The sequence below is a fragment of the Beta vulgaris genome, chromosome 8, assembly GCF_026745355.1.
Source record: "Beta vulgaris subsp. vulgaris cultivar EL10 chromosome 8, EL10.2, whole genome shotgun sequence".
Classification (NCBI taxonomy): Eukaryota; Viridiplantae; Streptophyta; class Magnoliopsida; order Caryophyllales; family Amaranthaceae; genus Beta; species Beta vulgaris.
Genome location: NC_079209.1, coordinates 28,238,561 through 28,262,298, shown reverse-complemented (window position 1 = coordinate 28,262,298; position 23,738 = coordinate 28,238,561). Strand labels below are relative to the sequence as shown.

The window sequence follows — 23,738 nt, the reverse complement described above, 5'->3', positions numbered from 1 at the left end:
GGAAACAACCAGCATCAATCTCAATGGAGTTCAACGACAGAAGAAAAAAAAACACGAAGGAGGGAGAGATCAATGGGTTCAGCCTTCGTTTCTTGTTTCTCTCTCTTCGATATTTTTTTTTCTGTTGTTTTGTTGGAGTGGTGGTGCGTCGCTGCGGTAGGGTCAAACTGGGATGGCCTTTGTTTCTCTTTTTTTTTCTTTTTTTTTTTCGGTTTGGTTGGCTGCGATGGGCTGAGTGGAATACAGGAGGGGTTGCTATGGGTTGGCAGTAAGTAGAAGACAACTGCGAAGGAGTCGCGATGCCCACTGATTGCGTGGGACTTTGCTCGCCCTCTCTCTCTTTTTTTTTTTTTTTCGTTTGTTCGCATTGCGATTAGGTCGTGGTTGGCTGAAATGGGCTGCGGTAGGCTGGCAGTTCCTACTGGAATTGTTACTTGCTTGCAAATTTGAGGATTGCGCTTAATAGGTTGAATAGTTGACTAACTCCCGTCCATAGACTTCTTGTGAATAGCGCCATTATAATGCAAGATTTCATTTGTACAAGCACACACCAAAAACTAGAAGAGTTAAACTCTAAAAATAAAAATAAGATGTTAGCTTCCTAAATCTTATGCCTAAAATGTAGACTAACTAATCATATAATACACTACAATATTAAACTAACTAAGAATATAGACTAAGGAACCTCTAAAAAAAATAAGTAATGGGAAAAGTGAAAGAGAAAGCTTGGGTTGCCTCCCAAGAAGCGCTAGTTTAAGGTCATCTAGCTTGACCACCTTTTCACGTCACTTTGAATGAGGGTCGGAAAGTGTGTAACACGCCTTCCCTTCAATAGGTTCACCTTCTCGGTAGTGCTTAAGACATTGTCCATTTATCTTAAAGGAGCCAGTTGCTTCACTCCAAATCTCAACCGAGCCATACGGAGAAACCTTAAGGATTTTGAATGTATCAGACCTCCTTGAGCGAAGCTTACCAGGAGATAGCTTCAATCGAGAGTTGAATGGAAAAACTAACTCTCCTTCATGAAATCCTCGCCGCATGATATGCTTGTGAGGCCACCTTTTCCTTCGTTCTTTGTACAACCTTGAGTTTTCATAAGCTTTTAACTCTACCTTAGGAAGCATAGTACTCTCCTTAGATTCTTCGTGTGTCAACACCTCCTTGATAGGCTCAACACTAGGTAATGAATGTGGTTCCTCTAAGAGCCTCTTGTACTCCCTAGTTTCCCAATCCTCTTCATCAGCACTTCCCATGAGGACGGTTTGCAGTGAATCATAAGTGTAGACTAGCAGCTTTTACCTCTATCGCCTCATCTAGAGCATCCACTCTATAGATAGTCTCTCCCATAGAAGGAGCTTCCATGGAGTTTGTGAGATTGTACTCCATCTTCTCAGTACCCACTTCAAAGGTAATCTTTCCATTCTTCATGTCAATGATGGCTCCAGCAGTGGCCAGGAAAGGTCTCCCAAGAATGATAGGGACCTGCGCATCTTCCTCCATCTCCATTACTACAAAGTCACATGGAATGAAAAACTTCCCAACACGGAGGGGAACATCTTCAAGGATACCAAGTGGATACTTTACAGTTCTATCTGCTAATTGTAGGAAATACGTGTGGTTTTGGTTCACCCATTGAAGCTTCTTGCAGATTGACAAAGGCATTAGACTAACACTTGCCCCAAGATCACAAAGTGCCTTTTTTATTTCAATATCTCCAAGCTTCACAGGAATATAGTAGCTACCCGGATCCCCTAGCTTCTTGGGAAGCTTATTATGCAAAATAGCATACATTCTGCTGTAAGTGAAACAGTTGCATTTTCCTCGATCTTCCGCTTGTTTGAGAGTATGTCTTTAGAAATTTTGCATAAGATGGCATCTCAGAGATAGCCTCCAAGAATGGTATGTTTATGTGCAGCTTCTTCAGTATATCAAGGAACTTCCCATATTTCTTCTCTAATTTTGCACGGGCCAACCTTTGTGGGAATGGAACTGGTGGCGTGTAAGGCCGAATAGGGGTAGGAGTAGGTTCCTTCTTCTCTTCTTCGACAATCTCATTCTCTACCACTTTCTCAGTTTGGACCGTCTCTTTCACGGTTCTTTTTGATGGCTCCTTCAAAGGATGATCTTGTAGCTCTTTTCTGTTCCTCAAAATCACAGCATTGATATGAGCCTTAGTGGTTGTTCACTATTACCTGGAAAATGACCAGGAGCTTTTGATAATTGGCCCACCTGATGTGCAAGTTGGCTTATTTGACTTTCCAAGAGCTTTTCTGAGCTTGAATTTGTTGAATTGCGTTATCAGTCTTCTCATTTTGCTTACCTTGTTGAGCCATGAAGTTAGTTTGTTGGGCTAAAAGGTTCTCCATCATAATCTCCAAGTTGTCTTCTGTTGAATTGGAGGAGGTTGCTGATTAACACCTTGATTGACATGATGATTGAATGGTGCTCTAGCTTGAAAACCTGGTGGTGCATTAAATTGTTGCGAGGTGGAGGAGGTGGATTGAGTTGTGCTTGAGTGTTCTTGTATGAGAATGCAGGATTATGCTTCCATCCTTCATTGTACGTGTTAGAATAAGGATCATATGGCTGCTTTGGATTGGAGTTATAAAGAGCATTGGCTTGCTCAATTGTCATCCTATCATTGTTGATTTGACATTCTATAGCAGCATGTCCTTGTACCCAACATCTGACATGAGACCATCATAGATGAACCAGCTTGGAGTCGATCAAACTTGTGAGATAGTGCCTGCACAGTATTAGTCAAAGTGGTTAGCGCATCAACATCATATTTACCTCCCTTCTTAGCACGATTGCGACCATTTGGATGGTAGTTGTCATTGGCCGCCATCTTCTCAATCAACTCCTTTGCTTCGGTTGGTTCTTAGTCATAAGGGAACCCTGAAGCAGCATCAATGTAGATACGAAACTCATGTGTCAAACCATTGTAGAAAGTCTGTATCAACATCCATTCAGGAATCCCGTGATGAGGACATTGTCTTTGCAAACGTAGAAACCTTCTCCATGCTTCATACAATGATTCGTCGTCATGTTGCTCAAAGGTTGCTAACTCGTTCCTCAGCTTCGCGTCTTTTCTTGCCCCAAAAACTTCACCAAGAATGCTTTGGCAAGTTTCCCCATGTATCAAAAGTTCCGACACCTTCATCTCTCAACCACTCCTTGCCCTATCTCGAAGAGAGAAAGGAAAAAGGCGTAGTCGAATAGCATCCTCACTCACATTGTTGATTTTCACTGTGTCGCATTTCTCCAAGAAACTAGCAATGTGACTCACAGGGCATTCATTGGGTAACCCTGCAAATGAATCGTTGGAGATGAACTGGATGAATTGAGGCTTAAGTTCAAAATTTGCAGCATTGACGGCTGGTCGAACAATGCTCGATAATGCACCAGTTGTAGTATCTGGTACACCATACTCCCAAAGAGTTTTAGTTGCTTCTTCACCCATTGTTCTTTCTTATTCTTAATTCTTTCTTTGTACTTCCTTGCTTGCGTGCAGTGGCTTCGATTTCAAGATCTAGAGGAATCAAATTCTGTGGACCTCTACGTCGAGTTTGCATGCAACAAAGAAAGAACTAAAAACAAAAGATCAAATAAACAAGAAATGATAGCCGAAGCAGCAAACTAAAAGAAAAACTTAGCAAAAATAAAATCAAAAATAACTAATTTAAATACCGTTAGTCCCCGGCAACGGCGCCAAAATTTGAAAGGCTGTCGCGTACCTAACAAAAATAACCTAACTATTCCTCCTAACTAATGTAGTCGGGCAAGTAAGGATCGAATCCCAAGAGACTAACTGATTCAAAGTAGTTAAATTGACTCTAATTAATACTAAGCAAGTAATCAAATAAGTGATGATGAACTAATCTAAATAACTAAAGCAAATGAAATTATCAAGAGTGAATCAAAGACTAAAGACATCTAGGTTTAAGTATCCCCACTAACACGAATTAATGCCACAAACAATCCCTTTTCCCTTAATTAACTAATAAATAACTCATAGGATAGACGCGCCCTAATAATACTAAGGATTTCTTTCGATCAATCAATAGCTTCCCTAACAATGCAATCATGCCTATTTTCATGGAGTCATGCAAATTAAGGACTTTAGACATAGCATCCTAACATCCTAATAAATTCCATCAACTACTTTCGTGATGATTTCCTTTATCTTAAATTAGGGTTCTAGATTCGATTAAGATTCAACTTTCGTTGCAAAAATAATCACATTCAAATATACTATTTCTAGTCATAATTGATAATTAAAACCAACCCTAAAATAAATGAATCATAAATTAATTAAAGTTTGGGAATTGGGAATTAAACAAGCATCAATTCATATTAGGGTTCAACCTAACCCTAGAATAGAAAACTACTCACACATGATGATTGAATAAACAAAATAAATATTAAAAGAAAGCATGATTAACAATAATAATAAATAGAATAGAGAAGAGAAAATAATACTTGAATTAATTGATGAAATTGCAAACTTGAATGTCGAAAACAAAGACTTGAGGAAAATAATGGAGAATGGCGTGATAACGTGAAGAAGCCAAGAGGCCAAATAAAACTCACGTTCTCCCTAAAAGAATCCCGCAAAACCAAAAATCAATCTTTTCTTTTAATACTCGTGGCCCTCCCCTCATTACAAGATAAGGAAGATCTAATTAAATCATTAAGAGTCCGAAATCGTGCAGTCCGCGTGCCCGGGAAATTTCAGCAAAACTGGGCCAACTTGCAAGGCCCATATCTCTTAGAATGTAACTCGTCTTGGGCCGTGCAGCCTATCGTTGGAAAGCTCTTCAAGCCTACTTTCCAATGCCTTTTGAATCAGCACAATATCAGCATCGAGTCAGAAGTTATCGATAAAAGAGTGAGCATGACTCAATTTCCGCAATTATATCAATGAATTTCAACTCCAATTGAGCTCCACTTTGCACTCAAATACATCCAAAATGATCCTTATCACTGTAGTTTGTTTCCATTTGATCCTAAGTACTCAAGCTTGCCCTATAATGCTCCAATTATGTTCTCGATACCTGAAATTCATCAAGGAGTACCAAAAACGCACAAGAGGAGTAATATTTCGCAAATTAAGTAAAAGCGTGCAATTATGAACTAAAATACACCTAAATGTTTCTAGAATGCAACCTAAATGCAACTAAAACCTATATAAAAATACGATACATCAGTAACTACCACAAGCTTTTCCGATTGCACGCTAGCAAGAGAAAGCTGACGGGCCAATAGCTCAGCACTGAGAATGAATAAATACGGCGATAAAGGGGCACCTTGACGGATACCCCGAGAAGCACCAAAGGAATCTCCAGGCACACCATTAACAAGAACAGAGAAAGACGTGGAAGAGATGCATTCTCTAATCCACCCAATCCATCTTTGGGCAAAAGCCAAGCTTTGCCAACATCTCTAAAATGAAGGGCCATTCCAGTCTATCATAAGCCTTTTCCATATCTAGTTTGATTGCAATCCATCCCGATCCCCCCGCCCCCTTTCGCCTAAAGGAATGAAACACCTCATGAGTTAAGAGAATATTATCCTGAATCAATCGATCAGGGACAAAAGCACCTTGCAATTTAATGGGTGAATTAGTTTACCCATAACAACCTTCAGACGATTCGTGATAACTTTAGAGATGATTTTATAAATTGTAGAACAAAGACTAATCGGACGGAAATGATTGGCAGACGATGGATTGTCAATTTTTGGAATAAGGGCTAGAAAGGTAGGGTTAATTTCCTTGAGAATTTTTTCGGAGTGAAAAAAGGCTTTTACCGCCCTTGCGCGTTACGAGCCACCCTCGACGAGGATCGAGACCTTGCGCGTCACGAGCCACCCTCGACGAGGGTCGAGGCCTTGCGCGTCACGAGCCACCATCGACGAGAGTCGAGGCCTTGTGCGTCACGAGCCACGAGCCATAGAGGACGGCGAGCGACAACCAGGAAGGACTGTTAATGAAAGAGATCGAAACTATGCGCCGAAGAGAGAGGAGAGAGAGAGAGAGGATAGTGAGGAGAGAGAGGGGAGAGAACAGTTAATGGGAACGCCGGAACGCCGAAGAGGAGAGAGAGAGATGAGGAACGCCGAAGAGGAGAGAGAGGAGAGTGAAACGGCTAAATGGAACTCTGAGTTCTAGAGAGGAACAAAACCCTAGTTGGGCCATTCTTTCTTTTTTATACTTAAAACCGTATATTGCTGCGGTTTTTTTAAAAAAAACCGCAGCAATAGGTTAATATTTTAATATTATATGTTTTTTCACATGGTTTAATTTTTTTTATATTATTTTAATATATTGCTGCGGTTTTTTCGAGAAACCGCAGCAATATGTTTGGTCAAATAGTCAAAACAATTTCAAAAAATTTCCGTTGAAACCATATTGCTGCGGTTTTCGGCCGAAACCACAGCAATATGGTTATTTTATATTTTTCTTTTCTTTTTAGGTGATATATTGCTGCGTATGGGTAAAACCACAGCAATATCACCGCAGCAAATAGCATTTATTCTACTAGTGCTAATAACAGCATTACCAACTAGCGACCAATACTTTTTTAAAAAAAAAGGCGGATAACCATCCGGGCCCGGGGATTTATCTGGAGCTAGATCAAATGTTGCACTTCTAATTTCCAAGTCAGTGACCTCGGCCACCAGGAAGTTGTTGTCTTCCAGAGAAATAAGAGGGGAGATACTTAAAAAATCATTTTGACTATCAAAGTGGCAGTCAGGATTGGACACAAAGCGCCCTTGGAATTCCTCAGAAATAATTCTAGAGATCTCACTAGGCGACGAGAGTAACACATTATCTTTCGTGAGGAATTCCTTAATTTGATTACGGTTCCGGCGAATAGTAGCATGGGCATGGAAAAAACTCGTGTTTGCATCTCCTTTAGAAAGAAATAAGGTCTTGTCTTTTTGTTTCCAATACTCACGCTCAAAAGATAATAAATTTTCCCGCTTCTGAAGAAGAAGGTTTTGCTTGGCATTCAGACTGGTATCCAATTGGTTATGCATAAGATCACTTTGTACATTAGAAAGCTTTTTATCTACAAGATGAAGTTGGCGAAAAATATTTCCAAACTGCGTTTTATTCCATGCTTTAGATTTTTCTGTAAGGAGTTTACATTTTTTAACTAAACAATACATGAAAGAGCCGGAAAATCGGGTACACCAAATTTTTTTAACTAGAGTATCATAATCTTTTCGAGCACACCACATTTTTTCAAAGCGGAATGGAGGAGCTTTAATGGATCTAACAGATAAATACTCTAGCGAAATGATACAATGATCTGACGATGTAAAAGGGTGATGCTTAAGTAAAGCTTGAGGGAACTCCGAAATCCATGAAATGCTAGACACCACTCTATCTAATCTTTCTAAAATATTATTAGGGCCTGCCTTTTTTTCCTCCATGTAAATCTTGTCCCAGCAAACGGAACATCAACACAACTGATTTGAGAAGATAATTGCGAAAGGTATTTCAACCTTGAATGGTTAAAAACACCCCCCCCCCCCTCTTTATCTGATGGTGAGCCTATTTCATTAAAATCCCCCATAATGATGAAGGGTTGAGAGAGACTACTAACATATTCTATAAGTTCTGTTCAGAATTCAGGTTTGAATTCACTTCAAGCAGGTGCATAAATAAAAATGGCTACAAATTTAAAATTAGAGTCTAATAAGGAGATTTCTACAGAAATAAATCGACTTGCTTTTAATAACACAGATAAACTAAATGGATTGACATTACAAGCTTTCCACAAAAGCCAAATCCCACCTTAATAACCAACAGTGGGGACATAATCAAAAAACTGAAATCCAGCTTGGTGAACAATACTGAGAGAAGGAGGGGATTGGGATTTCACTTCACACAACATCATTATTTTTATATTACAATATTTGCAAAAGTCCTTCACCTCAGCTATAGCATTTTTCCTACCAACACCACGAATATTCCATGCAGCAATCGACATAATAAACTGATTTAAGCATGATCACTTGGACAAAAAAGAAGGGGCTACCCAGCTAATTTATCTTCCTCTTCAGAGTAGAGGATGCATCATCGCTCTCCATGTCATCAACCCTCCTCCTTACAGAGCCAGATTGGGAGGAGAGAATGACTGGGAAAGTAAGGTCCCTCCCCATGTGCTCAATTTGTTTCACCAGAGAGCTATCAGAATGAAGAGAATGAAAAGAATTTCCAACTAGAGAGTTAAGCTCACCAAAGCTTTCAGAGTTATCTGGATCAACCAGGAATGTAGTATCATCTTTCTTACCAGAACCAGCTCCTTCAAACCCAGGGTCAGAAAAGATTTGGTGAGCTTGCAGTTGATAGTCACTTACCAACTGAGATGGGCAGAACACTCTGAGGGGAGGAGGAGAGCACAGGGGGGGACAAGCTCTCACCAGCATATTCCAACTCCAACCCAACTGATCTAGGAAGGTGGAGAGGGACTAGAGGCTCTAGTATTGTTGCTGCATCATCAGAGGACTCGTCGGAGAGCACTGGGTTAGCCACAATCAACTTACCTTTTCCCTCCCATAGACATGAAGAGGGGGGAGGTTCTTACCATCATTGACCTTCTTAACATGCACAACATCCTTAATAACAATACTAGAGGATCTTGGGGTGGGGAGGATACCAGCAAAATTCATATCAGAAACAGGAGCAATAGAAGAGGGCATTGAGCTTGCAACATTCCTTTTAAAGTGTTTGGATTGCACATGGACCACTTTTGCTTGCTCAGCAGTGGTCTCATGTTTTGCTTGACCAGTGGCTTTAGCCATTGATAAAAAGAGATATTTTTGTTTATGGTTTTTAAGAAGTTAAACCAGAATTTCTTTTTTAGGAGCAGCCAGTAAAGGACACACATCAATTTCATGAGAACATTCACCACTAAAAGAACAACTAGAAGAGAAATCTTCATACCAGGTTACATATCCATGCACCAAATCACTAACCCTGCATACCTCAGCAAACTCCAGCAAAGGACCTTGGATATTCACCCTTACACATGCACGAGCAAATCTTATTTTATTCCTCAACGGTGAGCTTTGATCAAGTTTGATCAAAGCCCCAATATCATTAGCTGCTAAAAGATTAGCAATAGATTCGAATTTTAGGAGTTCAGTGGGTAGACGTGGAACCCTCACCCACAAATCCACCCACTTAATCTCCTCCAAATAGGGGTCAAAAAGGGCTTCTAGGGCTGGAGAATGAGAAGATCATCCTGAACATGCCAGGGCCTCTCACTCCACACCAACGAGACATCACTAGGATTAGAAAATTTCAGAAGTAACCAATTGTTACCCATCTCCAGATACTCAACTTCCCCCTTAATAAACTTCCAGTCAGTCTTTATACGAGCTCTAGTAGTTCGCACATCTAAAGGGGCAGACAACATTTTAGCAAATAAGCAGGACTTAGATAACTCTTCAATATCCATTTTTACCTGAGGGAGATCATCTAATACAATTGCTGCAGGAAAGGAAGGAGGGGGAGGGGGGTCCTGACTACTAGCCTCATGACTAGTAGACTTAGGAGGGGGTTGACTTCAGGATTATTAGCATCTGAACTAATAGAAGAAGTGGAATTAGGGTTACCAAGAACTACATCTTTAAACGAAGGAGGAGTTGCCATAATAAATGAAAACGAACTGAAGGAGAAATTAATACTTGACAAAGAGTGTATTAAAGAAGACAAATGCTTAAAGGAGAAGAGAATGAGGAATAAACCTACTAAGACTTGCCTTTTATAGGCCAAAATAGTTACCTGCCAAGAAGAAAAGAGCGAGACTTGGATACCAGCTTGCAAGATGATAAATTCCATCACAATAAATGCAATGGAACTCTTCAAGAAATTTTTAAAATTCCTCTGCAACACTAGGACAGCAGAGAGATGTCCTTTAAACTCCAAAAGTGAACCAATAAAAGAGAATTGAACACCACTACAGCATACCTTATCAGAAACGAGAAAAGACCTCACACAAGCATTTAATGCACTGAACCACGGAACCCTAGAACCCCAAAAAAATTTATACTTAAATTTCGGGGAAATAAAACCCCCTAATCCAATTAAAAGTCTTCTGGGGGATGACTTAAAAAAGATTAATGAGCTTAGCACTCCACCCAAAGTCATAATTGCTCTACAAACCACGAGATAATGATTTACTCTGCCGGAAGCTACGAAATTGATTTGGGGAAAATTGATTATAGCCAAAACTAGGGTGGATTTGAGTTACAATTAAACGCAACCAATCCACAAGACGATTAATCTTCCACTGCAATAAGGCAACAGAGATAATGATTACAGAGTTGAGGATACGAGAAGACTCAAGAGGAGGATTTGGGGAAATTGAATTGGGGCTTTTTTCTAGGGTTCGAAGGCTCGGGAGCATTTTCTCTCTCTAACATCTTTTTTTTTTGTTCTAGTAATGAATAAATGCCCTGTTTACCTTTTTGGTATGCAGATTTGCAGGTGAATTTTGGATGTGCATGGGAGCATACTAGGAAGGGGATCTTCACCTAGATTAGAGTGTTTCATTTATTTTGAGTATTGAGACAATATTTACTTTTATTAATAAAGATGTATTGTCATTTTTGGTTAAACTCTTCCGCTGTAAGTTATTTTGGTTAGTTAGTAGTTGGTTGCCGAAAGCGTGTTAGTCACGTGGCGGTAATACTCCTAAATTACTCAAATATTATTTACGAAATTATTTATTTAAAAGTGAGTAATTTGGGGGTGTTACAAAGTGGTATCAGTGAAGGTCTTGAAAAGATCAAAGTTGAACATTAAAATTGATGGGTAGACATAAGATGGGCATATAGAGTTTCGCCTTTGCATTCTAAATTATTTTTGTTAAGTTTAATTATTTTCTTTTTGACGATTTCTTTTAATGCATCTTTCTAGTGCCACAAAAAGGTATATATATATATATATATATATATATATATATAATATATATATATATATTATATATATATATATATATATATATATATTTTTAATTTTATTTGGAAAGATGAAGGGTGTAGATATGTTGGGGTGATCGACAAGCTCTGTCTCAGATCAGGATGGCTCTCCCCGACGCTGTGGGTAACTTCCTTACCTAGGAGCTATAATCACCTTGGCTATTCTATATCTTGAAATCAAGTACACTTAAATTTTTTTTATGATTTTTTTTTAAATAAATATTTTAAGCCAAAGTGGTGCATCTAGTACAAATCTTGAACTATATTTAGTTATCATATATTAGTATTACTCTTATGATATTTTTGTAATATCTCAATTCTTTTTACTTTTATATGATTGTTGTTGGAAGTAGAGGAAAAAGTTTATGTTATTCCCTATGTATGGGATAAGCAAGGAGGTCATGCTACATTGGCCAGCAAATAGTAGTATTATGTGTATTATATCTCTTTTAATTGAGTAATTTTGTTAACAGATGATTAACCATATGAGGGACATGTATTACTCTGAAAAACTTCTTTTGGAAAGAAAAACGGTCCCTGATTTTATAGATGATATTGTTGAGGCCAGTGGTATTAATGATTTGACTGGGAGTCATGGGTCAGTGAGGAACACTACCAAATTCTGTTAGCCTTAATTCACCTTCCTCATACACCCAAATACCAAATCCTCCATGATAAGTACGCTAATGTAGTCTTACCAATTGGGGAGTGAATTAGAGATAATCATGAGTTCCAGGGAGTTTAGTTAGCCACTATTCTTCATTTTGGCACCGAGTTAATGTATCTAAAAATAGATGGAGCCCAAAGGGGTGGGGATGCCATTGATATTGACCTACCTAGCCCAGTATCCACAATTTCTTCAGTTGATAGCATGGGATATGAAGGTTGACCAGAGCCTGATAGCCTAGAATATACCCCTCGAGAATACCCAGGCCAATATGATTATATGGCTATTGAGGAGATGGAGAATGTTATTGAGGTGGGCTACCCAGCGTTTGAAGTCTCCAGTAACCAAAGGAATATATAGTTTTATTTTGGCCAAGAAACGACCTAGTTGTCTGAAGAATATTTTGATACACTCAATTGATCTAGTAGTTGTTATAAATAAGGCCTCATATTTGATGTACGAAATATGTGTTTGCTATATTTTAAACTAGTTATACTGGCATAGTTATTTATTGAATTGTTTGGTAGATATACAGTTATTCTCTGAATGTTTATACATGTATATTTACTCAAACACTTTGACTCCTAGCAGAATGGCAGAAAGAAGGAGAAGGAGTATGAGTTCTATGGTTAGAAGGCTAGTAAAGATCACTGAAAACATCACTCAAGTGATAGCTAATCAAGAAACCAAGTAGAGTGAGACTGATAGTTTTAGTGAGGTCTTTAAGAGGGTAGCAGCTGTCAAACCTCCGACTTACCATGGGAAAGAGGACCCAGCTAGCTTAGAAAACTGGATCCTAGAATTCGATAAGCTTTTTAATGCCATAGTGTGCCCTGAAAACCTTAGAGTTAATAATGTTGTTTATTATTTGAGAGATGAGGCAGACATGTGGTGGAAACAACGAAAAGATGATATGTTAAAGGATCCGAACTTTGGGTGGGATGAGTTTAAAGAAGCCCTGAGGACTAAGTTTTATCCCGCGTACTTAAGGAAGCAAAAAGGTATGGAGTTCACCAATCTGAGGATGGGGATTATGTCTGTTAATGAGTATTATAGCAAATGTTTTGAGTTGATGAGGTTCGCACCTAATATAGTACCATATGATACTTTAAAGGCCCAAAGGTTTGAGCAAGGGTTAACCTTAACTCTCCAAAGGAAGCTGGGAGGAGTAACTTTTGAGACTCTTGATGAAATTTATGGTAGAGTTGCTCACTTATATGGGATTAAAGGAAGAGAGATTGAAGGGACTTACTCTAGGGAAAAGAGAAAGTATAACAACAATGGGAACCAATAAATTGGAGATAAGAAGCCTAAGACCAATGGTGGATTTAACCAAACTGAGAAAGACAATAGGTACCCTAGTTAGAAGCCTAACGGGAACCAAGAGAATGGGAAGAAAGCTGAGAGAACCTTATTTTGCAAAAGGTGTGATAAGAACCACACTGGAAAAGATTGTCAAGGCAACTTGGTGACATGCCATTATTGTCAGAAATTGGGGCACCGTGGATATGAGTGCTTTAGAAAAGCTGGTAGAGAACCTGCAGTCAAACCTGACACGAGTAGTAAGGCACCTTAGAATGATCAACAGAAGTTAGCTTCTTCCAATGCTGGTATTAGACCAGGGATGGGGAATCAATCTAAAGGCAAAGTTTTCGTCATGAACCGCCGTGAGGCTCATAATGTTTCTGAGGTTGTAGTTGAAACCTTTTTCATTAATTCCTTGTCTATCAAAGTGTTATTTGATTCAGGAGCATCTCATTTATTTATTTCTACCGCTCCAGTTAAGCAGTCCAGTGTTTATTTCATTAGAAATTGCATTGCCATCAGGGGAAATGTTTAATTGTACTAGGTTGCATAGTCAAGTACCTTTAGTGATAGTTGGGGTGAACTTTCCATCCGACTTAGTTGAGTTTGATTTGTCAGACCTCGATGTAGTTTTGGAGATCAATTGGTTGGGAAGATTCAAGACTCAAATTGATTGTGAGGCCCAGAAGGTGTCCTTAGTCGGTCCTAAGAAAGAAAGGGTGACTTATAGGAAGCTTGGGAAGGACAAGGGAATGAAGATAGTGTCTGCGATGAGAATTAAATCTTATGTGAAGAAGGGGTGTCCATTATTCTTATGTGGAGTTCAGAGGATTGAAAAGGAAGATGAGAATAGGGAGATCCCAGTTGTATCTGAGTTTCTAGATGTGTTTCCTGAAGAGATACCGGGTGTGCCACCGGTTAAGGATCTTGAGTTCACCATAGACTTGATGCCAGGAACCGGGACCTATTCCAAAGGCTCCATATAGAATGGCTCCAGCTGAGATAAAAAAGTTAAAAGTTCAGCTGGAGGAGTTATTGGAAATAGGGTATATAAGACCTAGTTCATCTCCTTGGGGTGCACCAGTACTGTTCGTGAAAAAGAAGGATGATAGTTTGAGGTTGTGCATTGATTATCGGGAGTTGAACAATGTGACGATCAAGAATAAGTATCCGCTTCCGAGAATTGATGATTTATTTGATTAGTTAAAAGGAGCGGGAATTTTCTCCAAGATAGATTTGAGGTCAGGTTATCACTAATTGAGGATTGCTGAGGGTGATATTCCTAAGACTGCGTTAAGGACGCGGTGTGGTCACTATGAGTTCACAGTGATGCCGTTTGGTCCGACCAACGCACCTGCAGTGTTCATGGATTTGATGCATAGGGTTTTCAGGCCATACTTGGATAAATATGTGGTTGTGTTTATAGATGATCTTTTGATATATTCAAAGGATAGGATGGTCAGGTGTCGGGTTTCCAGATAATCGATGATGGAAGTATTCGGTTCAAGGAGGTGGTGTATACCAAGTAATAGAGAAGAGTTGAAGCGAAAATTATTGGAAGAAGCTCACAGCTCACCTTATTCAGTACACTCAGATGGTGATAAGTTGTATAAGGACATGAAGAAAATGTTCTGGTGGCTAAACATGAAGCGAGAGGTAGCAGAGTTTGTGGCTAAGTGTCTCACATGCCAAAAGGTCAAGTTTGAGCATAAATCGTTTAACTAAATCTGCAACTTTCATACCTATGAAGAATACTTGGTCGATGGATCAATTGGCTAAAGCATATGTGAAGTGGGTGGTGAAATATCATGGTGTGCCTAAGGACATTGTTTCTGATCGTGATTCATGATTCTTGTCCAACTTTTGGCAGAGTTTGTAGAAGGCTTTGGGTATTAATTTGTTAATGAGTATAACTTTTCACCCGGCTACAGTTGGGAAAATAGAACGAACAATTGAGACTTTAGAAGATATGTTGCGATCTTGTGTTATGGAGTATCAGGGTTCGTGGGAGGATTTCTTGGATTTAATAGAATTTTCGTACAACAACAGTCATGCATATTGGTTTCGTTTGAGGCTTTGTATGGTCGGAAGTGTAGAAGTCCAGTCTGCTGGAGTGATATTAGTGAAACTGTGGTGCTTGGACCCGAGTTCCTCGAAGAGACAGTGAAGCAGGTGAAAGTGATTCAAGAAAAGATCAAAGCAGCTCAAGATCGGCAGAAGATTATGCTGATTTGAAGCGAAGGGATGAAGAGTTTCAGGTTGGGGAGAAGGTATTATTGAAAATATCTCAAATGAAAGGGGTGATGCGATTTGGGAAGAAGGGAAAGTTAAGCCTAAAGTATATCGGGCCATATGAGGTTTTAAAGAAGATCAGGAAAGTGGCATATAAGTTGAATTTGCCAAATGATTTAAGTCGAGTCCATGATGTTTTCCACATATCTTAGTTAAGGAAGTATATTCCGGATGTGTCTCATGTGCTGCAACCTGAGACCATTGAATTAGATGATAGTTTGACTTACGAGGAAAAACCTGTAAGAATCCTTGATAGTAAAGTTAGAAAGGATGTAAGGTTAGTCAAAGTATTACGATCAAACCATCAGACTGAGGAAGCAACATGGGAAACGGAAGTGGATATGCGCAACAAATATCACGGGGTCGTAACTCCTTTTAAGGGGGTAGAATGCGATAGAGTTTTGCGCTTTTACTATAGTTATTGCATTTTAGCATATTCTTGAGTCATTATATGCATTTTAGACATGAGCATTTGAGTTAGAAACAATAGTTTTAAATTTTAATCCGTTTTTGGAAAGTGATTATGAGTTTTTGTCTTAAGTTTCGAGGTCGAAACTTCTTTTAAGGGGGGTAGACTGTATTACCCCATATTTTTGAGTATTTATTTAGGTAATTAAAGTATTTATTTTCTAAAATAAATATTTTAAGCAAAGGGTATTTTAGCAATTTCTCTCGTTTTAAATATTTTTGACGGGATTGTGAAGTAAATGGGAGAGTTTTGTTTTCCTAAAACTTCCAAATTTATGATGAAGGTTACAAATCTTGGTTTAATCTCCTAATTTATGGTGAAGGTTACAAACACTTTAATTTTGAAAATTAAGTAGTATCTATTCTACTCCTATAAATAACTCACACCTATAGCCATCTTTTCCACACAAAAACTTTGGAGAATCCATACTTCAAGGTTCTTTTTTCTCTTCTTATCTATTCTAGTTTTATATGTTTTATTCAAGTTCTAATTGTTCTTTTAGTTAAGAAAAGAAAATATTTTTTCATGTTTCTTACTCACAAATGCTCATGATAGGTTATTCATGTTTGCATTCATGATTAAGTTCATGTGATAAGTTACTTATTAGATTTTTATTATTGGTTTGTTGGGAGATCGTTCAAGATTAAGACTAAGTGGAGATACTAGTATACTTTTTGTGCAATATCAAGGTACGTTATCTAGCTAGATCTTTTAAAATGTGGTTATATATGACAAACTTGTTTGTTGATTTTATTGGTTGGGTTGGTTTAGAATTTTGGTTTAAAATGGTTATAATATTTTATTATTCACTCTTGGAAGTGAAAAGAAGGAATGATCTTATCAATCATTATTATATACAGAAGTTTTGTGATCCTTTTTGGAAAACTAAATTACTTTTACAAGGAAAGGTTGATAGGTTTTTATGAACTTTGAAGGTTCAAAAAATTGTTTATGAGGAAAGAAGGTTTATTCATGACTTACAAGTCATATTATTATTATTATTTCCGCTTGATTAATATCAAGAGCTTCAAAGTCCACTTGTTGGCAATTATAGTTACCCATTGATATAGCTCCATGATGGGATGACTAGCTTGGCGGGTGTGCACACTTAGCAAAATAGAAGGGGAGTTAAGAAGAGGAATTATTTTCAGGATTATTTTAATCCAAGTTGTTTGGAAAGAGTTTGTTCTTAAAAGGTTATTCTTGAATTATTGTTCAAGTGTTTGGAAAGAGTTTATTCTTGAAATGTTATTCTTGAATTATTATTAAGTGTTTGAAATAGTTTATCCTTAAATAGTTATTCTTGAAGTATTGGTGATGCAGTTTTCGAAATGAAAAATTATTACGAACTAACAAATGTGTTAGTTATCCAGTACATTTCGTACTCAGTTTTATACTGACGCGTATTTTCTTTTTCCTATTTGGCTTTGCCCTGTTTACCTTTTTGGTATGCAGATTTGCAGGTGAATTTTGGATGTGCATGGGAGCATACTAGGAAGGGGATCTTCACCTAGATCAGAGTGTTTCATTTATTTTGAGTATTGAGACAATATTTACTTTTATTAATAAAGATGTATTATCATTTTTGGTTAAAGTTTTCCGCTGTAAGCTATTTTGGTTAGTTAGTAGTTGGTTGCCGAAAGCTTGTTAGTCACGTGGTGGTAATACTACTAAATTACTTAAATATTATTTACTAAGTTATTTATTTAAAAGTGAGTAATTTGGGGGTGTTACAGTGATGATTGATGATGGTTTAAGTTTTAAGACGATGGGGTTGTCGAATAGGGGAAGGTGGTTTCAGGAGTGGTGATGCTTGCAGGGGTGAGGTTGTGGTCTCGCACGCGGTGAGGAGGGGTTTAGTTGCGGCTATATGGTGGTGGTTGGTGGTGGTGTGGGCCGAAAGGGGGTGCCTAGCCTTAGTGGTAGTGTTGTTGGCAGTAGTGTCATGGTGGTACGGTGTTAGTTGTATGTTTTAGTTAAGTTAATTAAAATTTAAAATAATTAATTAAATTAGAACAAACTAGAATAAGACACGTGGGCGATTAACTTATACTCCTGGTCATCAACCTGTTTCAACTTTTCAATCTGTAACGGTTCAAAATGAGTGGATAGTGTCAAAAGAGATTAATAAAGAATAATCAAAAAGTGGGATTATTTTGAGCTGACGGCCCAAAGATTGGATTATTAGAATTGTTAGGAAACAGGGTGTTGTATTTTGATTAATGCGTAACAAAATCAATGAAATAATAAGGATGAGAAAACAATAAAGAAGAACAAACAAAGAATACAAGAATTTTACGTGGTTCAGTGATACCAATTGTTATTTCCCTAGGAACACTACAAGAGGGGGGTGAATTGTATGTGTAGAAATAAACGTAACTTTTTGCGGAAATTTAAACTTAAACAAATAAACAAGCTAGAGGAACACAAGGGATTTTTACGAGGAAAAACTTCTTGGGCCCAACAAGAAGAAACAACCTCGACCACTAGGGATTTTAAACTCAACTCTTTCACTAATTAGGCCAAACAACTTTGTTACAACCTAATTCTTTTCTCGAGCCACACCTTGAGTTCCTAAACTCAAGTTCCTGAGCCACTGTTCCCTTAATAGCAGTTCCTCTCAACTTCACTCGAAGTTTTCTCACTCTTACTAGCTTTACTCAAAGCTTCTCTCTTACAGAATTTCACTCAAAGTTCCCTTACCCCAAAAACTAAAATACAATTGATCGAAATAAGCTTAGTGGAATTAGAGTAATAGGTAAGCAAAGAACAAATGGCTATTATGAGAGAATGAAGGCACTGACACTTAATTAGTTAAACTCACTTAATTACTTAGTCAGACACACCTTGGAACTTATTTAGGCTTCAATATTTATAGTAACAATAATGTAGAACGTGGGAAATAAAAATGTGTTCATGTTTAAAATCATTATCCCATGTTGTTCCTTCCCTTAAGGAACACGTTCCTTAACACACCCCATGATCCCATGATCTCTTTTTGAACGTGGACATGTTGTTGTTACTGCTCCTAGATTATAAGAGTTGCTTGAGCTTTTATCCGAAAATCAGTACAACTTTAAAACAGATTTAATTTAAAACTGAAAATAAAACTTTTAAGAAAATATTATCTTTAAATAAAATCTTTAAAAATCGAATAATAATTTTCTTATCTTTTTCTCAAAAGATTTTCTACTGAAACTGATTTTTACTTAGAGAAAAACGGTTACCTATTATTTAGGCATGACTTACTCAACATCATAATTGAACCGTTTATTCTGCTTCACGCCTAAGTCTAGTTCCTCTTTAATTGTCAAGTTCCTTTAACAGATTTGATTAGTGCCATTTAGTTTGTTCCTTAGAAAGGAACAAACTCTCATTCTCAAATAAGACTACCAATGTTCCTTACCAACATTACTTGTTCCTTTTACAATGGAACTAGAAAATAAAACGCCTAGCTTTTATTCTTCTTGATCCAATGCAGCTCCAGTATCAACTTCTAGAAACATCTTTACTTAGTCTTTGAAATCCTCTATTGACTTCTTCCTTGACTTAGTATTCTCCTTGTTCCTTTCAATGATACCTTAAAAATCATACACTTAAATAACTCATTAGTTCACTACTTAGTTTGCATCTTTGTTCTTTTTCATCATCAAAACTAGGGTTCAACAATTTCCCCCTTTTTGATGATGACAACAAAGGTACAAACTAAGGAAATAACAAATAATATAAGTGAATGAAAAAGATAAAACAATAAAGCAGAAAATGAAAAATGAAACACAATTAAGTAACCTACTTAATGTTTGATTTTTGATTTTTCATTTACCTTAACCTATTTTTGATTTTTCATTTACCTTAACCTATTTTTTTGATTTTTCTTTTACCTTAACTTAACTTATTTACAGTTTGTTCCTTAAATCCTTTTCCCCCTTTGTCATCTTCAAAAGGAGTAGGCTCTTCGTGATGTTATAGATTGGTTGTAAAACCTTAAGACCATAAGCAAGCACCAATAATGGCTAAGTTAGAATTGCAAAGGGTAGGCATGCTCAAACATCAATCTATAAGGAAAAATTATGCACAAATAATCACAAACAAAGACAAAATAGCAAAAGTCATTGATTCATAGCACTTGTTCCTTAAAAAAAACAAAGAAAGAAAAAGATAAGAAACTAAGAAAAATGACAGTCTTGTTCCTCAAAAGGGAAATAGGAACTAAGAACTAAGAAAGGGGAGGGGAATTGTGTTCCTCAACTACTTCTTCTTCTACCACATCCTCCAATTTCTTCATCACTTCATCATGGTTTTCACCAACCTTCTTCTTCAAACTCTCAAGGGCGAGGGCCATTGTCTCCATCTTCTTCTGTTGTTCAACCACCGTATCACTTAGAACTTTCATCAAACCTAGCATTTTGTCAGTTTTGTCATCCAAGGTCCAGTGAAGGTGATTATAAAATTTCATCATGTGTTGTGCAGGAAGATAAACTTCGTTAACCCAGCCACAATCATCCGTAGGAACTTGTTCCTCACCTTTGGAACCAGAGGCAGTACGAGGTTTTGGTGGAGGAACTGGGGTAGGCTTATTTGTAGTCCCATCAGTTCCTAGAGTAGAAGCAGATGGTGCGGTGGTGTAAATGGGAGGAAGAAAAGGTGGTGGTGGTGGAAGATCTGTAGAGGTGGTAGAAAATGGGTTAGGTCCAGTCAACTCATCCTTAATCTGTTCAAAACTGGAAGGAACAGAGAAGGATGAGGGAGAGATGGTGGATAGTTGGGTGAGAGGAACAGAGAGTTTTGGTGAAGATGGTGGAGTGGGTTCCTTGAGAGAGTGTTGTTCCTGTTCCTCCACATCAGAAAGGACTAAAGGTGAGTCCTTGTTGGAAGGAACAGAGGCAGAAAGAGTATTTTTCAATCTAGTATTCTGCCTTACTCTCTTTGGAACTGGAGGGGTAGGCTTATTGGCAACGCGTTTGCGCCTCTTAGGTTTAGGTTCCTTTGGTGTAGGAATTTGTTCCTCCAGAATCACATCTTACAGTTCCTCTTCAACTGCCCTAGGCAGCTTCCTCTTGCTAGAGGAACTGGGAGTTGTTCTCCCTTGAGTGAGTACTCCCTCTTGGACAGAGAGACCCAATCCACTAAGGGTTTTCTCATCCAAGATATTACCCTGCTTAATGCCTAGAGTGGGCCAACCAGTGAGTTTCACCTTAAGAGCATCATTAACCACAATTGGAAAATAAGATCATGGAGGTGATTGAGAAAAAATGGGCCTTAACCACAATTGGGAAAAAGATTGTGGGATGAATGAAGGTGATTAGAAAAAAAAAAAAAGAGATGGGGTGAGTGAACACTAGGGGTAAAAAACAGAAGGGCTGCGCAAGAAGGGTTGCGGTTTTGATAAAAGCGCAGCCATATGGTTGAAGGGCTGCGCCTTTTTGGAAAAGCGCAGCCCTACAAATAAGAAGGGTTGCGCTTTTTCAAAAAAGCGCAGCCCTTCAATTGGAAGGGCTGCGCCTTTTAAAAAAGCGCAGCCCTTCACCTTGAGAAGGGATGCGCTTTTTAAAAAAGCGCAGCCCTTCCCATGGTGAAGGGCTGCGCTTTTTAAAAGGCGCAGCCCTTCTCAAGGTAGGGCTGCGCTTTTTTAAAACTAGCGCAACCCTTCCTGAAAAATTTTGAATTTCGATACCGCGGGCTTTGAAATATTGAGCGGGGATTCAGATATATTATCCCTCATTCTCTCTCCTCTCTCACGTCCCTCATTATTCCTTTTCCTCCTTCTCTCACATCCCTCCTCCCTCTCCTCCTTCTCTCTCTCTAATCCTCTCAAAAACTCCCAGAAATGTTGCGACAAAAATGCTGAAATGATTTGCACGAATCATGCCGATGGAGTCCGATTGCCTATTGTGATACCTTTTCGGAAGCGGAACGAGCCAACGAGTCAATGTTTGGAGGTATTTTAAGCCTCCAAATAGGCATTTTAAGTTTTTCCGAATTTTTTTTCCCTTAAATTATATGTATTAGGGTTTTGTTTTATGTATTTAAACATTATTAGGTTAATGTTTGGAGGTATTTCTTGTATTTTCAGATCTATAATGTTCTTGTATACTTCTCTTTGTTTATATATTTTGATTAATGTTCTTGTATACTTCTCTTGTTTATATATTTTGATTAATGTTCTTGTATACTTCTCTTTGTTTTGATTAATGTTCTTGTATACTTCTCTTTGTTTTGATTAATGTTCTTGTATACTTCTCTTTGTTTATTTTGATTAATGTTCTTGTATACTTCTCTTTGTATATAATTTCTTGTATTTTCATCTTTGTGTTTGATTAATGTTCTTGTATACTTCTTGTATACTTCTCTTTGTATATTAGTTTTTGTTCCTTTTTTTCATTTTCGTTTCATTCTTTTTTTTTTTTTTGGGTTTAGTATTTTCGTTTCGTTTCTCTTCTCTTCTGTTTAATTTCAGAAAATGTGAGATTATGAGTAAAAAAATGTCAAAAAAAAAATTTTTTTTTTATTTTTTTTTGGTAGGAAGGGCTGCGCTAGTTAGGAAAAAGCGCAGCCCTTCTAGCTCAAAATTGTGAGTAATGTTGCTCTAAAGTGATGAAGAAGGGATGTAATCAAATCGCCATATCCAACAACACAATTGTTTTCTATACAGTGGGTGAGATGTTGTATAAACAAAGAGGGAAAGTTGATTTGTATGTGGTGATCTAAACAGAACATATAGCACATGTCTAAGAGACCCACTTCGTTCCTCTTTTCAGTGCGAGGAATAAGTGCTCTCCATACTAAATTGAACAGTACTTTGTGGAGAGGAGAGAGTAGGTTATGGTTTAATTTGTTCTGACCAGCAGTTCCTCCAACTAGTTCAACAATTTTGTCCTGAGGAAAATTAGGGAAAGAAACAGTTCCTTTCCTTTTAAAATACAAAATTGTTCCTTTGCAAGGAACTTCCCAAATCTTGCCCAAAGTTTCTTGATTAAATTTGATTTTCTTCCCCCTTACTTCAGTTGTGCAAACACCATCGGTGTTGGAAAAATTCGCACAGAATTCATCCGTTGCTAAAGGAACAAGAGCATTGTTAAAAGCATATTCAAAGAGGTATTCCATACCCTGTTCCTTTAGAATGTCTGTTAATTCATTAAATTTTACATTATTTGTCCATTCTAGATCTACACAAAAACCTAACACATACCGTGATTCACTTCTTTCATCCCGTTTCTTTGAAGAAGAAGTAGCAGTTCCTTTGGAAGGAACGGGGGTGATTTCTTCTTCCCCCTGAGTTTTTTCTTCTTCCCCCTGAGTTTTTTCTTCTTCCCCCTGAGTTTGTTCCGGGGACTCCTCTTCATCATCCTCCCCGATTAATTTCCTTCGATCTTCTAATAATCCTTCTTGGAGATTCTAATTTTTTCTCATCAATTTGTGTTTCTTGATTTTGTTCGGTTTCAAGGGTTTTGATAGGAGAAGGGTTGTTTTCCATTTTAGAGGAGTTGGGAGTTTTTGAGATTGGAAAAGGTGAATTTCGTGAGATTTTTGCCATAATGTGAAGTAGGATTGGGGTTTTATGGTTTGTGAAGAGGTGTGAGGAGTTTCGTTAATGGCGAAGATATAGAGTCTAAGGAACACGGTTTCTAGAAAGATGAATTAAAGAAGGAAGGGGATGCATGTAACAATGTTGTTGTACACGCGGAAAAAAATAAATAAAAACAATAAAAAGAAAAAAAACGAAAAGAAGATAAATGAGAATCAAGATTTAATTAAATCTGATTCCTATATTTTTGGGATTTTTCAGATTTTTAGAATTTTTATGATTTTTAATTTTTAGAAGAAAAGAAAAACTAAGAAACTTGTGCTATAGGAACAACTAATGCTACATATCAACGTTCTTCATATCATGCATGTTTCTTTACCTTAGGACATAAGGGGAGTATTATGTGACATTTGTGAGTTGTTTATTCCTTTGAATTCATGTTTATGTTTTTAACATTCATTTGCAATGGTCTTAGGTAA

At 37.7% G+C, this 23,738-nt stretch overlaps 1 protein-coding gene and 1 non-coding gene across 2 annotated transcripts; one reads left to right on the top strand and one right to left on the bottom strand.

The window, feature by feature from the left end:
• Nucleotides 1-1,272: 1,272 nt before the first annotated feature.
• On the bottom strand, nt 1,273-2,848 carry LOC130589875 (uncharacterized). Its single transcript, XM_057391499.1, has 3 exons — nt 2,733-2,848; nt 1,790-2,138; nt 1,273-1,695 (listed from the first exon to the last, which is right to left on the bottom strand). Exons 1-3 carry the CDS (start codon nt 2,846-2,848, stop codon nt 1,273-1,275), a joined length of 888 nt encoding a protein of 295 aa, XP_057247482.1.
• A 127-nt stretch (nt 2,849-2,975) lies between these two features.
• On the top strand, nt 2,976-3,082 carry LOC125492975 (small nucleolar RNA R71). Its single transcript, XR_007269360.2, has one exon. It is a non-coding gene; the product is annotated as a small nucleolar RNA R71 (small nucleolar RNA).
• The last annotated feature ends 20,656 nt before the right edge of the window (nt 3,083-23,738 follow it).

Excerpts from the sequence above, each read along its gene's own strand:
- LOC130589875 (XM_057391499.1), bottom strand. The coding sequence starts at position 2,848 with ATGGCGGCCAATGACAACTACCATCCAAATGGTCGCAATCGTGCTAAG. Across the intron at positions 2,139-2,732 it reads GTGCAGGCACTATCTCACAA|AAAAGAGCTACAAGATCATC; the intron begins GTTTGATCGACT and ends TTTGAGGAACAG. Across the intron at positions 1,696-1,789 it reads TGTTTCACTTACAGCAGAAT|GCACTTTGTGATCTTGGGGC; the intron begins GTATGCTATTTT and ends GAAATAAAAAAG.